At 36.8% G+C, this 15,233-nt stretch overlaps 1 protein-coding gene across 1 annotated transcript in view; it reads right to left on the bottom strand.

Moving 5' to 3' along the window:
• TRIP11 (thyroid hormone receptor interactor 11) overlaps window positions 1-15,233 on the bottom strand; it is a 52,222-nt gene that overhangs the window by 35,516 nt on the left and 1,473 nt on the right. Inside the window, exons 2-7 of the mRNA XM_063290234.1 lie at window positions 12,128-12,204; window positions 11,879-11,989; window positions 9,821-10,099; window positions 6,429-6,497; window positions 5,870-6,035; window positions 151-492 (exon numbers count right to left, since the gene is read on the bottom strand). Of these exons, the coding sequence (XP_063146304.1) occupies window positions 151-492; window positions 5,870-6,035; window positions 6,429-6,497; window positions 9,821-10,099; window positions 11,879-11,989; window positions 12,128-12,204 (1,044 nt within the window). The remainder of the gene's footprint in view (window positions 1-150; window positions 493-5,869; window positions 6,036-6,428; window positions 6,498-9,820; window positions 10,100-11,878; window positions 11,990-12,127; window positions 12,205-15,233) is intronic.

Raw genomic sequence — 15,233 nt, forward strand, 5'->3', positions numbered from 1 at the left:
GAAAACACAAAAGGAAAGTATCAGAACATTGCTAAATAAAGAAGCATTCTGTGCATATATCTCTTTGATCCAATTTGTGTTCCATAAAACTGTGTTCAGGTGCTAAAATACAATATACACCATTATGGTGAATTCCCAGTGGTTTCATACCAAGTAGTGCTTGCTGCAATCGTTCCACTTCAGCCTTCAATGATTCTTCTACAAAATTAGGGACTTCCTGTACTTTTACACTGGCCTGTTCTTCAGGAATAGACGTTTGGAGTTTACTGCATTCAGATTTTAGTCTTTCACATTCTTCTCCTAATTGACTTTTCTCTTTTTTTACAAATTCAAGTTCTTTCCAGAGAATACTTTTCTCTTCTTCTGCTGAAGATAATTTTTGACTTAAACTTTCCACTTTATCTTGTAAGTCACTCAAGTGTGGCGGTTTTGATCCAGTCAAACAGTTTTGTAGATCAGTTTCAGAAGAAGCAGCTTCAGTATTCCCACCAACTAAGCAAGAAAACAGAAATTTATAATAGAACCCAGAGGTATTATAACAATGCTATAATTCTTATATTGAGTAAATAAATAAATAAATAAAAAAGCAAAGTTAAAACAGAAATTCAGGAAAAACGTAATATTTTGCTAAATTGTTTCTTAATTTCTTCTATGTAAAGAAAAATAGGTGCTTTGCAAAGCGTTTTGGCAACATTTTCACTGGCATTGTCAGGCTTGACTTGTAGAAGCTCAGACTTGGCTTGGCTGAATTAGAATTCTTATGCCAATAAAAAGGAAGCCATGCACTAGATTGCCTACTTCACTGCAAAAATGTCTGGGATTATATATATTCTAAGAGTTTTAAATTCAAGGTTTATTTCTCATGACCTACTGATTTAATGGATACTTGTCCATTAGTAGCTTTGAAGTCAAGCAGGCATTCTGTGTTTATATAACATGAAGAGAGATGCTTTGCAAGGCCTTTCTGTTGAATGTTTGCATAGCATTAATCTTTATAGCTTTTCTGTAGAAAATGACTCGTTGCAAACATTGATAATGCTTGAAAGACATATAATTTAAATATATGTTCTGCCTGCGTATCTTAATAACAAGTGAATACCCTTCCTGTTTTGCACTGTAATGAGAAACTATACAGAAAACAATAAGTATCTTGGATATCCTTAATGGTATAAAACTGAGAATACATGAATCTGAAGAACTAGGAGATGCCAGCACCATTAATGCCATAAGAGAACAATTATACCCTAAGGTTTAATGAAGCTAACTGAATGGTCATCCATTAATTTTTATGTGCTACTTCATGCAAAAATCTTTTTTATTTATTTGTTTATGAATGAATGAATGAATGAATGAATGAATGAATGAATGAATGAATGAAATCTGTAAGGTTGTCCAACTCATAGTTTATGACTCTGGGTCGGGTACATCCACAAAAATAATCAGTCAAAATTAAACAAAAAAGTAAAAGTAATACAAAACCAAATAGCCAATCACAATCATACACATAAACGTAGTCGAGGCTGGATGTGACAGGCACTCGCTCTCCCAGAAGAATGGGCTCAATTACCATCCTTCCGGCCCAATGCACAAGAGAAAAGACAGGTTTTCACAGCTCTACAAAAGGCTAACAGGACTGGGACTATCTGAACCCTGGTGGATGGAACTCCAAGGCTAACAGGAGGTGATCTGTCCATGAGACAGGACCAATAGTAACGTCCTGTACTTCCAGATCATGTCACCACTACTCTGAGATCCTCCTCCACCGCCCACCACCCCAATGTGTGTCAGGCACTCAATGACACAGGTCAGGCCCATAGTTACTATAGCAGCCATGAATTCCCAAAGTACTTACCAAGGAAGACAGGTTAAAGTCCCCCAAGACCATAAGTCTGAGAAACAAAACCACCAACTTGGTCATGGTGTCCAATCATTCCCACATTTATAAAGCTCTCTTCTAAAATAATTTTACAATTGTGGATAATAGAAACAAAATAAATGATTTTTTTCTTTCTTGCAGGTTACTGTTTCTCCCCCAAAAATGAAGACAGCACAAAAAAGGGAGAAATTAGTGGCACCAGCCAGCCAAACAGAATAAAAGAATCCAGGTTTAGCTTAAGGATCTTCCTTATTGGTGCCATTTACAGGCTGTGTGCATCAAATGAGCTAAATACATTGGTACAAAAGTTGACAAGATAATATATGCCTTAGTACTTTTATTTACATTAACAAGATTACAGTGAATTGGCAGAAGTGTGCATGAAATGGAAAATGTATTTTGTTCAATGCCCAGAACAAGCACATTTGGTCAAAAATTGGGCCAAACTATTCCAGGGAGCTTATGGTCTGGCCAACTGAAACCCAGAACATCTTAGTTATTATGGGTTTGGTCAAGACAAATCTGGGAAGGTCTTAAGGGATGAGTAAAGCAAGACTGGCCGCCTCTGTGCCCCTCTCTCCTCTCCTCCCCCATATAGCCAGGGTAGCTGTCCCTCCCCCACTTTCTTAAATGTAACTGAAGAAAAGGGTATCTTAGAATAACTAAAAGGCATATAGAAATCTGCAATTTAAATGACAGGCTTTGAAATGAAACATTTTTCCAAAGGTGCATTCAGTTGCTCCACTTCAAATACACACAATAAACTAAAATCAATATATACACATTTTAAAGATACGTAATTTTACTGGAAGAGGAATAGGTTTTCTAAATAAAAAGTATTTAAGTAAGAGGACTTTTCCATCCAACTATGAATATTATTTTGTATAGTTAATTAATGAAATACCATTTCTAGGTCAGTAATTCTAACCAAATTCAGAAGTTCGCAACATTGTTCAGGAGGCGGCAACAAAATACATCCCAAAGAAAGAGAAAACCAAGAAGGCAAAATGGCTGTCCGCTGAGACACTAGAAGTAGCCCAAGAAAGAAGGAAAGCAAAAGGCAACAGTGATAGAGGGAGATATGCCCAATTAAATGCAAAATTCCAGAGCTTAGCCAGAAGAGATAAGGAATTATTTTTAAACAAGCAATGCACAGACGTGGAAGAAGACAAGAGAATAGGAAGGACAAGAGACCTCTTCCAGAAAATTAGAACCATCGGAGGTAAATTCCAGGGAAAAATGGGTATGATCAAAAACAAAGATGGCAAGGACCTAACAGAAGAAGAAGAGATCAAGAAAAGGTGGCAAGAATATACAGAAGACCTGTATAGGAAGGATAACAATATTGGGGATAGCTTTGACGGTGTGGTCAGTGAGTGAGAGCCAGACATCCTGAAGAGTGAGGTTGAATGGGCCTTAAGAAGCATTGCTAATAACAAGGCAGCAGGAGACGACGGCATCCCAGCTGAACTGTTCAAAATCTTGCAAGATGATGCTGTCAAGGTAATGCATGCTATATGCCAGCAAATTTGGAAAACACAAGAATGGCCATCAGACTGGAAAAAATCAACTTATATCCCCATACCAAAAAAGGGAAACACTAAAGAATGTTCAAACTATCGAACAGTGGAACTCATTTCACATGCCAGTAAGGTAATGCTCAAGATCCTGCAAGGGAGACTTCAGCAATTCATGGAGCGAGAATTGCCAGATGTACAAGCTGGGTTTAGAAAAGGCAGAGGAACTAGGGACCAAATTGCCAATATCCGCTGGATAATGGAAAAAGCCAGGGAGTTTCAGAAAAACATCTATTTCTGTTTTATTGACTATTCTAAAGCCTTTGACTGTGTGGACCATAACAACTTGTGGCAAGTTCTTAGTGGTATGGGGATACCAAGTCATCTTGTCTGCCTCCTGAAGAATCTGTATAACGACCAAGTAGCAACAGTAAGAACAGACCACGGAACAACGGACTGGTTTAAGATTGGGAAAGGAGTACAGCAGGGCTGTATACTCTCACCCTACCTATTCAACTTGTATGCAGAACACATCATGCAACATGCTGGGCTTGAGGAATCCAAGGCTGGAGTTAAAATCGCTGGAAGAAACATTAACAATTTCAGATATGCAGATGATACCACTTTGATGGCTGAAAGCAAAGAGGAACTGAGGAGCCTTATGATGAAGGTGAAAGAAGAAAGTGCAAAAGCTGGCTTGCAGCTAAACCTCAAAAAAACCAAGATTATGGCAACCAGCTTGATTGATAACTGGCAAATAGAGGGAGAAAATGTAGAAGCAGTGAAAGACTTTGTATTTCTAGGTGTGAAGATTACTGCGGATGCTGACTGCAGTCAGGAAATCAGAAGATGCTTAATCCTTGGGAGAAGAGCAATGACCAATCTCAATAAAATAGTTAAGAGCAGAGACATCACACTGACAACAAAGGTCCGCATAGTTAAAGCAATGGTGTTCCCCGTAGTAACATATGGCTGCGAGAGCTGGACCATAAGGAAGGCTGAGCGAAGGAAGATAGATGCTTTTGAACTGTGGTGTTGGAGGAAAATTCTGAGAGTGCCTTGGATTGCAAGAAGATCAAACCAGTCCATCCTCCAGGAAATAAAGCCAGACTGCTCACTTGAGGGAATGATATTCAAGGCAAAACTGAAATACTTTGGCCACATAATCAGAAGACAGGACACCCTGGAGAAGATGCTGATGCTGGGGAGAGTGGAAGGAAAAAGGAAGAGGAGCCGACCAAGGGCAAGGTGGATGGATGATATTCTAGAGGTGACGGACTCGTCCCTGGGGGAGCTGGGGGTGTTGACGACCGACAGGAAGCTCTGGCGTGGGCTGGTCCATGAAGTCACGAAGAGTCGGAAGCGACTAAACGAATAAACAACAAAAAACTTTACTTCAAAGAAAACATATGTAGAATCATGCCATATTGTTAAAAAACATTATCAGCCTTAAATTCCACACAATATGCAAGTTAAACTATATCCAGGGATAAGTGACAGAAAAAAGGGTATGTAAGAACAGTATGAAAATTCTTCATTTCTGGTTCCACACTACTGGTGTATATCCCACCCTTCACTCAGGAAGTTAAGAGGGCACACATAGCCCTCCCTCCTCCTTCTGTTCCCCAACAGAACAACCCTGTGAGGTAGGCTGGGCTGAAAGAGAATGACTGGTCTAAACTCACCTAGTAAGCTTTTTCCAGAAGCAAAACTATTTCTATTCAGTTCTGAGCCAAAACCAAGGTTCTGATGGGCCATTTTGAAATTTTTAAAGATTAGAACCAAATACTTGAAGATATTATTCTTCCCACAGCAGATCATTCATTAAGATAGTTACATTAGACCTTTGTCAAGAATCACCAGTACAAATGTATCAGATATCAAAAAACAGAAAAACCATGGGCATCTGCAAGGGGGAACAATACAATGTGCATCATGATGTTGTGACACAACCTCAATCCCTTTAATACTTGTGTAACAATGTCCCACCTAGGTACTTAACGGGCAAAGCTTGTGTCATGGCATCATAATGCACATTTCATCATCTTGACAAAATCTTGGTTTGCTGCTGATGTTCATATGGCAGCATTAAGATTCTGAAATACTCTCATCTACAAAAATATTTCTAGTGCTGGCAATACAGTATTTTCAGCTCCAGGACTAGGCATGTTTATATATCCAAGGACTTTAACTGACCATGCCGTTTCACTGATTACAGTTAATGTTTCCTGTCTCACAAATTTTATACCTATGGTTTTACTTGAGTATTGCACCAGTAAGTTGGAAAGGTTATGCCTACAAAATGTCATAGTATCCATTATGGGTATACAGCAATTCAGAATTCGTAAATTATACAAAGTACTGCTTGGAACAAGGAACCTGAAAATTATACTTGAAATCTGGTACTTTTTTTACATGCTCAACATGGTAACAACTTCTCAAAAATCATTTTAGAACTCTTAACCAAAAACAAGACCTTTCTGTAATTGATCCTCCAGTTCTTCTATTCGTTCCTCATATTCACTTAGTTCTTCTCTATGACGTCGACTTATCTCTGCTAATTTCTGATGATGTGCATCTTGCAATACTGAAAGCTCATGCTGATGCTCATCTATTTCTTGGCTCAACTTCTGTTTTAGTTCCTAAAATATGCAATTAATGAAAATTAAAATTTATGACTTAATCTTATGGGGTTTTTTATACACTAACAATGCAAAACATCTGAAGACTGAATTGATTAAAAGGTAAAATATGGAACTTTTAGTAAGGAATATCCATGAATGATTTTGAAGTTGTACCCTGTTGTTTTATTAAGTAGCACTCAAAAGATATAAAGCGAATCACTGCTTTAATTCATAAGGAAACATTATTTCTAAATCTTCCAATATTTATATTCATATTCACTTTTAACTCAAGTATTTTATTCAAAAGACCTTCATAAATATCTGTGTGTTAGAAGATTATCGTAAAATTGTAGTAACTATAAGGCGTGATTTCAGTTAGGAAAAGAGGTGTTTGTTTGTTTGTTTTTTTACCTTGATAATATTTTGCAGCTTGCAGATTTCATTCTGATCTGTACTACTTGCTCCTTGTGGCTTAGAAAACTAAATAAGATGGTGGGGAAAAAAGAAATTTAAAATGCTGAACGTGGTTTAGACTTAATAAGTTTGAAAAATGGCATGCAGTAGCAATGAAGAACACTGGTAGACTCTTAAAGTTTTAGAAAATTATTCCTGAACAGCGTTTAATAAATGAAAACGTTCAAACTATACAATCAGTATGGACTAGTGAATAGAACATTGGGACCCACCACAAAGACTAAATATGTGTCTTGTGTTATACATATGGCATCTGTGTTAGCTGTGGTCAATAATTTGGGGTGATTTATAAGCTAAAGCTCAGCTATCTGTGCAGCAGTTTGCAGTTTGCCTTTTCCTCCCACCAGCCCCATTAAACATACTAAAGCAATATTCACAATAGCAAAGTTATGATTCCTGTTTATGCCGAAAAACAAAACTGTTACAGAAATATAGACAGCCAAATATTCAGAATTCCTGCGGTCAGAAAAAAAGCCAAAACATAGTTATCAATGTTGGTATATTGTTTTATTCATGACCACAAATAAAAATACGTGATAACATTCAATTCCACTATAAGCCTGCAGAGATTGTGGACTCTGAATCAAACAGAAACATTAACTCTGCCACTGGAAATATACAACTCTTGTGCCATTCATGCAAGTTCCATGAATAAGGCCTACCCAATTTAGAAATGAGGGAGTTAATAATACATCTCTTTATTCATACTGCCATTTAAAGGGAAAAGCTAAGAATACATTTTACTAGTTCCCCCCACAAAAAAATCCTGTAACGCTAACTATAACCCTATCAGTGAATTTGCATTGTCAGTACACAGAATATACTTTCAAGCTGTGTGATGTAGGCAACAATATGTTAGCTTGCATGATAATTTCTATATTAGAGATCCAAGCTTGAGGGGAATCACATGAACATGCTGGGGTAAAAGTGGCCTTGGTAACAACCTTACCATTAGCAGGGAATGCTGCATTTTTATTTATATTTATATTTGCACACACACACACACACACACACCATTCTATCTTACTAATTGCATTATGTGAAGGTCTTGATTGATCAAAGCCTTGATGGGTGGCAGAAATCCATTTTTGCCCCATCTGGTTGTTAGAGATGTTAACAAATCAGCATGCCTCATTTTAGCATATGTATGAGTTGCTTTAGGATGCAGATTATCTATGTGCAAGGAAGCTGTTTGTTGCCACTCCCACTTCCTCTCCCTCTCTTCCTCCTTCTTCCACCGACTGAGGAGGCAGCATGCCTGCTGCTCTCTCTCCCTCCATTATGGCCACATGCTTGGGCCTTGAAGAAGGATTTTCCCATTTTCTCCACGCAGCTCTTAGCAGCTATAAGGGCTAAGAGTTCATTAAGTTAAGGGAACAGAAGAAACAAAGAATCTTCATTTTTCCACTGAAGATGGATGTAACTGAACCAAGAATAAAATTAGTAAGACTCTTTTTACTTTTAAACCTGCTTTGTCTAAACGTGTGATTCTTTATACTTCGTAGGGCTTAGTGTGTAAGATCAATAACCTGTATTTCTCTAACGTGCTCATTAAAGCTATTTAAGATAATATTCATTTTCTGTGAGTAGCTTCTCTGCTGTGTTAAGCTCTGCTCCATTCAGTAGTCCTAGCTGTCCACTAATGGCTTCACTGGGGACATCGTGGCAGAGTCGCTGGGAGTCGGGCGGCACATAAATTTAATAAATTATTAATTATTATTATAGGGAAGACTGTGACTTATATTATACTTCTTATATTAATGATAAAGAATCATTTCTTAATGGTAAAGAATATGAACTAACAAATGAAATGAAAGAAAGAAAAATAGGTGCCTGTAAAATTAACAGAAAGGTCAGGAATGTCACAGATTTGAATGAAAGTGGTCCGATACTGTGGAGTATATGAATTCATGGAGAGAAGAGCAAGTGTAGGTTTAATTACAAATGCAAGTACAAATATGCATAAACTATGTTGTTGGGGAGCAGTTTGGTGTAGTGGCATCAGGCTAGAAACCAGGAAACCATGAGTTCCACTCCTGCCTTGGGCACAAAGCCAACCCTAGGAGGCGGCAATGGCAAACCACTTCAGAAAAACCTGCCAAGAAAACTGCAAGGACTTGTCTAGGCAGTCTCTGAGAATTGGACACAATTGAACGGATTAAAAAAATGTTGAGGGGGTGTTTATGAAAGTAGGAATCCATACATTGGGTGACAGTTGTGTGTTATGCTACCTTGATAATCAAGGAGAAACAAAAAAATGTGCAACAGCCTGAATTAATGGGATCTAGACGGACAAATATTTTATTGGCTGACATAAACAGATGGATGAGAATGAGATGTAAGGATACAGAAAAAGTGATTGGGTTGATTGGAGATCCAAGAATGAATGAGAATGGTGACTGGTCAGTATATGCTCAGAAAAATGTCAGCTTGCTTCCAATATGTAAACGTAAGTCTATTCATATGTACACCTAGAAAGGAATGAAGAAGGATAAGAGGTTCTAAATGTAGGGCAGACCATTTTTTGCTACTAGGAAGAGTGAGTCTTGGTAAAAAATGGTCTTGAAACAAAAAGAATGAAGTAAAAGGAACTAGAGTGAAAGTAGAATTACTGCAGGAACAGAAAATATGAATCTTGTATAAAAAAGGATTAGAAAATAGATTAATCTCCCAACAGAATGAATGGAAAGTGGACATAAGGAAAGAGGGAATGGGTTGCTGAAAAAGAAGTGTGGTAAACCTAGATAGTATGAAGAATGAATAAAGAATGAATGAATTAATGAATGTGGACTGAATAAAAAACCTTCGGTGAGATGGGCAGCCATATAAATTTGATTAATAAATAAAATAAATAAATAAAAGTGAGTGACCAGTATGAAAGAAGTACTGTATGTTGAGGTGTTTGGAGGGAACAACGGAAGAGTAGATTCCAAAACAAATATAAGAAAGAAGAGTGAATGAATCTAGAGGAAGGGGAAGTCCAAGAAAGTTGTTGGATGGAATTGATGAAATCCTCAAAAAGAGAAAGATGAGAACTTTAAAGAGCAAAAAGCAATTAATCCGTGTAGGGACATGGTAGAAGCAATGATGGTTTTCAAAGATAGTTAGGTATAGAGAAAAGTAATGACAGATATTACTATAAATTAGATTCAGCTATTTTTCATATTTCAAAAGTCTAATTTCTTTGGCTATTTCTTATTTCCTTTCTGCCCTTTGTATCATATTGTATACTCTGAAAGGAAATAGTGTGATGGATACATATGTATGTATGTAATTCAAAGTAAATACATTAAATACAATATATTAAGTTATTCAGGAAAGAGACCCACCTGTACAATCTGCTTCCAGTGGTCAACTTCAGATTCAAGCCTAGAAATTTCACTGGACAGTCTGTTTATTTCTTGTTGAGACCAGATCACATCTCCAAAATCCATATCATCTCCATGAAAATCAGAAGAATGATTTCTAACTACAGGAACAAAAGGAACTGATGTAGTGGCCGATGAAGAAACAATAGTTCCTAACTGTGATGACTGAGCAGCTGACTGCATCTTCTGTAGTTGCTCCTGTAAAGCATTCTGCCTGGCTTTAAGATGGCTGATTTCCACCTAGATTGATAAGACATCATGACATGTACATTTCAGTAAAGAAAACTTTCAGTCCAACATTAACCACAACTTTTAATTTAAAATTCTTTTAAAAATATTGTTTAATTTAGCTAACAACTACTAAAATGATCTTGTCGGATCAAACACATTTCATTATTGTACTTTTTTTCCTGTTTCATTATAATAAGGAAAAATCCCTTACATTAAGCTAAACTTCTTTCAATTACATGGACATGTCCTTGTCATTTTTTGTCAACAATATAGAAGCAGTTAGCCATTGCACTCTGGGATTTTTATTTCTGGCTTCCCAAGCTAGCTATGGCCTTGAATTTCCTGGTTGTCTCCTATCTGAGAACTAACCAGGTCCATCTTTGCTTATCTTTTTCGTAATAAGCCAAGGCTGCTGAATGGTACCACCTGGGTGATTATTTTCGATCAGAATCCTGCAATACCTCCTCCATGAAATCAATCATATACTTTGGATTTGATGTTAAGATACAGCAATGTTTGTGCAGTATCTCACTCAGACATTTATGTGGCCTGAAGACCTCCCTCCTCTGGTGATGAGGAGTATATCTGCCATCAGAAAAAAGTGCATGTATTTTGAGTCTTATAAAGAGAGAGTATCTTTGCAACATCATATTACATTATGTGTGAAAAGATGCATCATGGTATGCGTACCCACCCATACCTTTCCAGAATGGGAAAAAGGTCTCTGACCCAAGGAAACATCAATTACATGCTATGATTTGTCAGAGAAGGAAAATTATTTAGTAATCAAAAACAACAATGATGCTCTCATTATTAGGAATATAAAAATGTCTTTTTAAGCAAAATTATGCCACGCAATTGAATCTACAAATGTATGTTTCAAAACATTTATTAGCTCAAACATTCAATGTAAAATGCATACTTTATGGGAATTTAGTACAATAGCAAATTCATATTTTTGGAATTTAAAACAATTAAATATGGATAAAACAGGTGCTCAGTCACTCAGCCACTCTGAACTCTTTGTGACAAGATGGATATCATTTCACGAGGGTTATCTGGTAGCAACCTCATCTTCTGTTGGCCTCTTTTTTATTGCCTTCTGTTTTTCCAATCACCACAGCCTTCTCCAGTGACTCTGGCTTCATATTATATATTCAAAATATTTAAGCTCTAGTTTCATTATTAGTGCTTCTAGTAAGCAGTCTGGTTTTATTTTACCAATTACTGAATGATTTATTCTTCTTGTAGTCCAAGGAATTCTCCAAAAATCTCTCCAGTACCACGATTTAAAGGATAAAACAGACTGATACTCAAATGCATAGCACAGTGGCACAGACTGATTTTAACTACATATTTCTATACTGTGTCTGTATACCATATTTCTAGGCTTCAATACTCCAGAGAAATTCCAGCAATCTCACTGAACTAATTCCAGACTTCATAAAGAACAGTAGCTATTCCTGTTTCAAAAATTTGCTATTACAAATGAACCATAAGCTTCCTCACACATAAGTAGAACAATACAAAGACAATATAAAGAATATCGCTTCATGCAGATCCTTAATGATTCAAGATAAAATGTGACTTATAAAAAGTATTAATAGGTTTGATGCCACATAATTTACCTGAAAAATGACTGATACGTTTCAATAAACGAACCAGTAGCACACATATACTAATACACACACATGTTGCACACCTGCCTTTACAAAATAGCCTACAATCCTAATAAATATATAAAGTTACAAACTGATGTTGTTCAGCATTTTTTGAACTAATATTTACCTCTTTCTGCTGTAGCTGATTACGGTAATCTATGGATTGTTGCTTTATCTGAAGCTCTGCTACTTCATTCTTTTCTTCAAGATCATTACAAAACTTCTTCAACCTGTCATTCTAGGGAAAAATGCATTGGAACTTCAATAAAAATAGCCTTAATACAATTTAACCCAGAGTATATACTATGGCTCCCAAACACAAGAACAATTTTTTTTTCTATTTGCTTCTATTTGTTTTTCAGAAATAATGTCCTACCTCTGATCTCAGTGTTGCATGAATGCTTTCTATGTCTCTCAGACTAGAGTTAGATGCAGGAAAATCAACTGTAGCATCTGAAAAGAGCAGGGAAGGGAATGATGAAACCTGATATTTGAAGTATACGTGCGCGCACACACACACACACACACACACATACACCAATACAAGTACCAAACATGGATTGCTCTTTAATTCTAGGAAGCTAAAAGCATCAGTGGCTCACTTCGAATAATTTTCATTATTTTTTGCAGATAAAATTGATCAGATCTGCCTTTGGATTTCAGTGTTGAGCCAACAGTGGGATGTGGCTGCAAAAATGACAAATGCACCAAAACATGTATAATTCTGGAACTCACAATAAGTAATTATTCCATTATATTCTTTTTTAATCAGACTCCCACCCATGAGTTCCAGGCAGTTTACTTTGAAAAGAATTAAGAAAAATGATAGGTTCAGAATAAAGCAGTAAGAATCATCAGGGGACTACTGTAGAAGCTAAGCCTTATGAAAAGACATTAAAAGAGATGGGCATGTTTAAACTTGAAAAAGAAAAATGAGTAGGGGGATACAATAGCACTGTTCAAATACCTGAAGGATGTCATATATAAGGTCAAAAATTGTTCTTTCTCATTCTAAAGTTCAGACACAGAACCCTTACTGGATAGTAGAAAAAACATCCTAACAGTAAGAATAGTTTGACAGTGGAACCAAATACCCAACAAGGTGGCAGCCTCCTCTTTCACAAGAGGAGTTCTTGTGTTCAAGTGGAGGCTAGACAGCAATCTGTCCAGTATTCCTGCACTGAACAGAGGTTAGACTCCGTAGCCTAAATGGCCTCTTCCAACTCTATGACTGAATGACTAAATCAGCCAGGGCAAGACTCAGCCCATGGTTAAGAGAGATTATCTATATCTCTTTGTAGGTGAGGTATATTCCATCCTGCTTAAAGAAAACAGTGATAAGTCTATTCTTGAAGAAACATTTCCTTGGCCCAGAAGACCTGGGCATTTACAGGCTATTTTCAGGCACCCCATTTCTATAAAACCAATTGAGAAGTTGGTGGCCTCACAATTCCAGATGCATCTGGATACTGTTTATCTGGACTAATTTCAATTGGCTTCCAGTTAGCAAATGATACATTGGCCAAAAGATCGGAAAAGGTCAGTTTACATACAGTAACAAAGAAATGGGATTTAACAGTGCAAACTATTACATAATATCCTTAATTTCCCATGCTAGGGAAATAATACATATTTCTCCTCCAATGTAGATTTAAGTCCTATATGGGAAGGGAAATGTCAGATGTTCAAATTGGCTTTAGAAAAGAACGAGGAAGAAGATACATTATTGCTGAGGCATGCTGAATAAATGAGAAAGCCAAAAATCCCCAAAAGAAATCAAAATATGCTTCATTTACTACAGGAAGTCTTTCAGTTGTATCAGCCTGTGGGAATGTCCTTAAGAAAATGGGAATCCCAGAACATTGTATTGTCCTCATGCATAATTTATATGCAGGGCAGAAAGCCACAGCACAAATAGAACATGGCAAAACAGACTGGCTCAGTTTGGCAAAGGAACGAGACAAGATTGTATACTTTCCCCTTATTTATTCAACCTATATGCTGAATATACTGTATACTGAAGGGAGCTGAATTGAAATGAGCATGGTTTTAAAACTGGAGAAAGAAACATGAATAATCTGCACTGAGCTGACACAACTCAGATAGTTGAAAAGCCGCCCAGAGTCATTGAGAGTTGGGTGGTATACAAGTTTAATAAATTATTATTATTATTAAAATGCAAAAGATTTGCAAGGTCTAGTAATGAAAGGAAAACAGTGAAAAAATGGGACTATGATTAATTAAAAACCCCAAAATAATGACAATAGGTTCAGCAAACAGCCTTAGAACTGACAATGAAGACACTGAAATAGTAGATAGCTTCTGCTTTTTAGGATCAGCTCTCTACAGTAAAGGAACCAACAGTCAAGAAGTACACTACAGACTAGCACTTGGTAGGGTATAAATGAAGACTTTGGAAAAGATAATCAGATGTTATGACATGTCAATATCTATAAAGATTAGAATCTTGCAAACAATGGCTTTCCTTGTGACACTCCATAGATGTGAAAGATGGGCTTTTGAAGAAGTAGAATAGAAAGCGCATTGACACCTTTGAACTTTGGGGTTGGAAAAGACTCTTCAGTATACTAGGGATAGCCAGGAAAACAAAAAAATGGATCATGGTACAAATCAATCCAGAGTTCTCAATCAAGATATGAATGGCCAGGCTCAAGCTATAATATTTTGGACACATTATACAGAGACCCAGCTCCCCTGAGAAGTCCATAACATGGGGGAAAAAAGAAGGAAAGAGAATAAGAGGATGACCAGCAGCAAGGTGGATGGACAGCAATGAATGCACTATTGAGAGACCTAAAAAGGCCAGACTGAAGACTGACCATCCAGAAGAAAGTCTATCTATATGGAGAAAACATCCAGACTGTTTTCTTGCCTGCCATCGTATTTGTGACACTGAGACTGTAGAAAAACAACATCTGCCCACAGGACCAACTGTCTAAGTATGCCCAAAGCAGGCAAGACAGAAGGATATATAAGCCCTCCTAACCAACCAACTTTACTTCTTCAGAATAAAACAAACAAGTTCTATAACAAAATATGATACTTTAGAGGTCACTTTCAATAGCCAGCTGACATTAATACATAACATGATTGTTAGGAAGGCCACTTCCATACAGGAAAAGCATGCTATATGTACTATGTATATAATGTTGGGGTGTAGAATGAACTTGTATACAGTATATACAAATTAGTAGCTTTTCTTAAAAGACAGCAATACCTATGGAAGAAAGCACTAATCTATACAGGAATTATGGAATACTGTTGTCTTGTCTGAATGTAATAATAAAACTTATAATATGGGTCTTGGACTTCTGCACTTTCCCTCTCTTCTGCCCCATCTCTTGTTAAACTACAGCTTGATATTATTTCTTAATGAAGACAGTGCATTGCTTCGACCTTTACATCATTATCAATTAAATTATCTCCTGGAAGCTCACCCACTACAGGTTTAATTTAAATCT

This window comes from Candoia aspera, chromosome 1 (genome assembly GCF_035149785.1).
Source record: "Candoia aspera isolate rCanAsp1 chromosome 1, rCanAsp1.hap2, whole genome shotgun sequence".
Taxonomy (NCBI): domain Eukaryota; kingdom Metazoa; phylum Chordata; class Lepidosauria; order Squamata; family Boidae; genus Candoia; species Candoia aspera.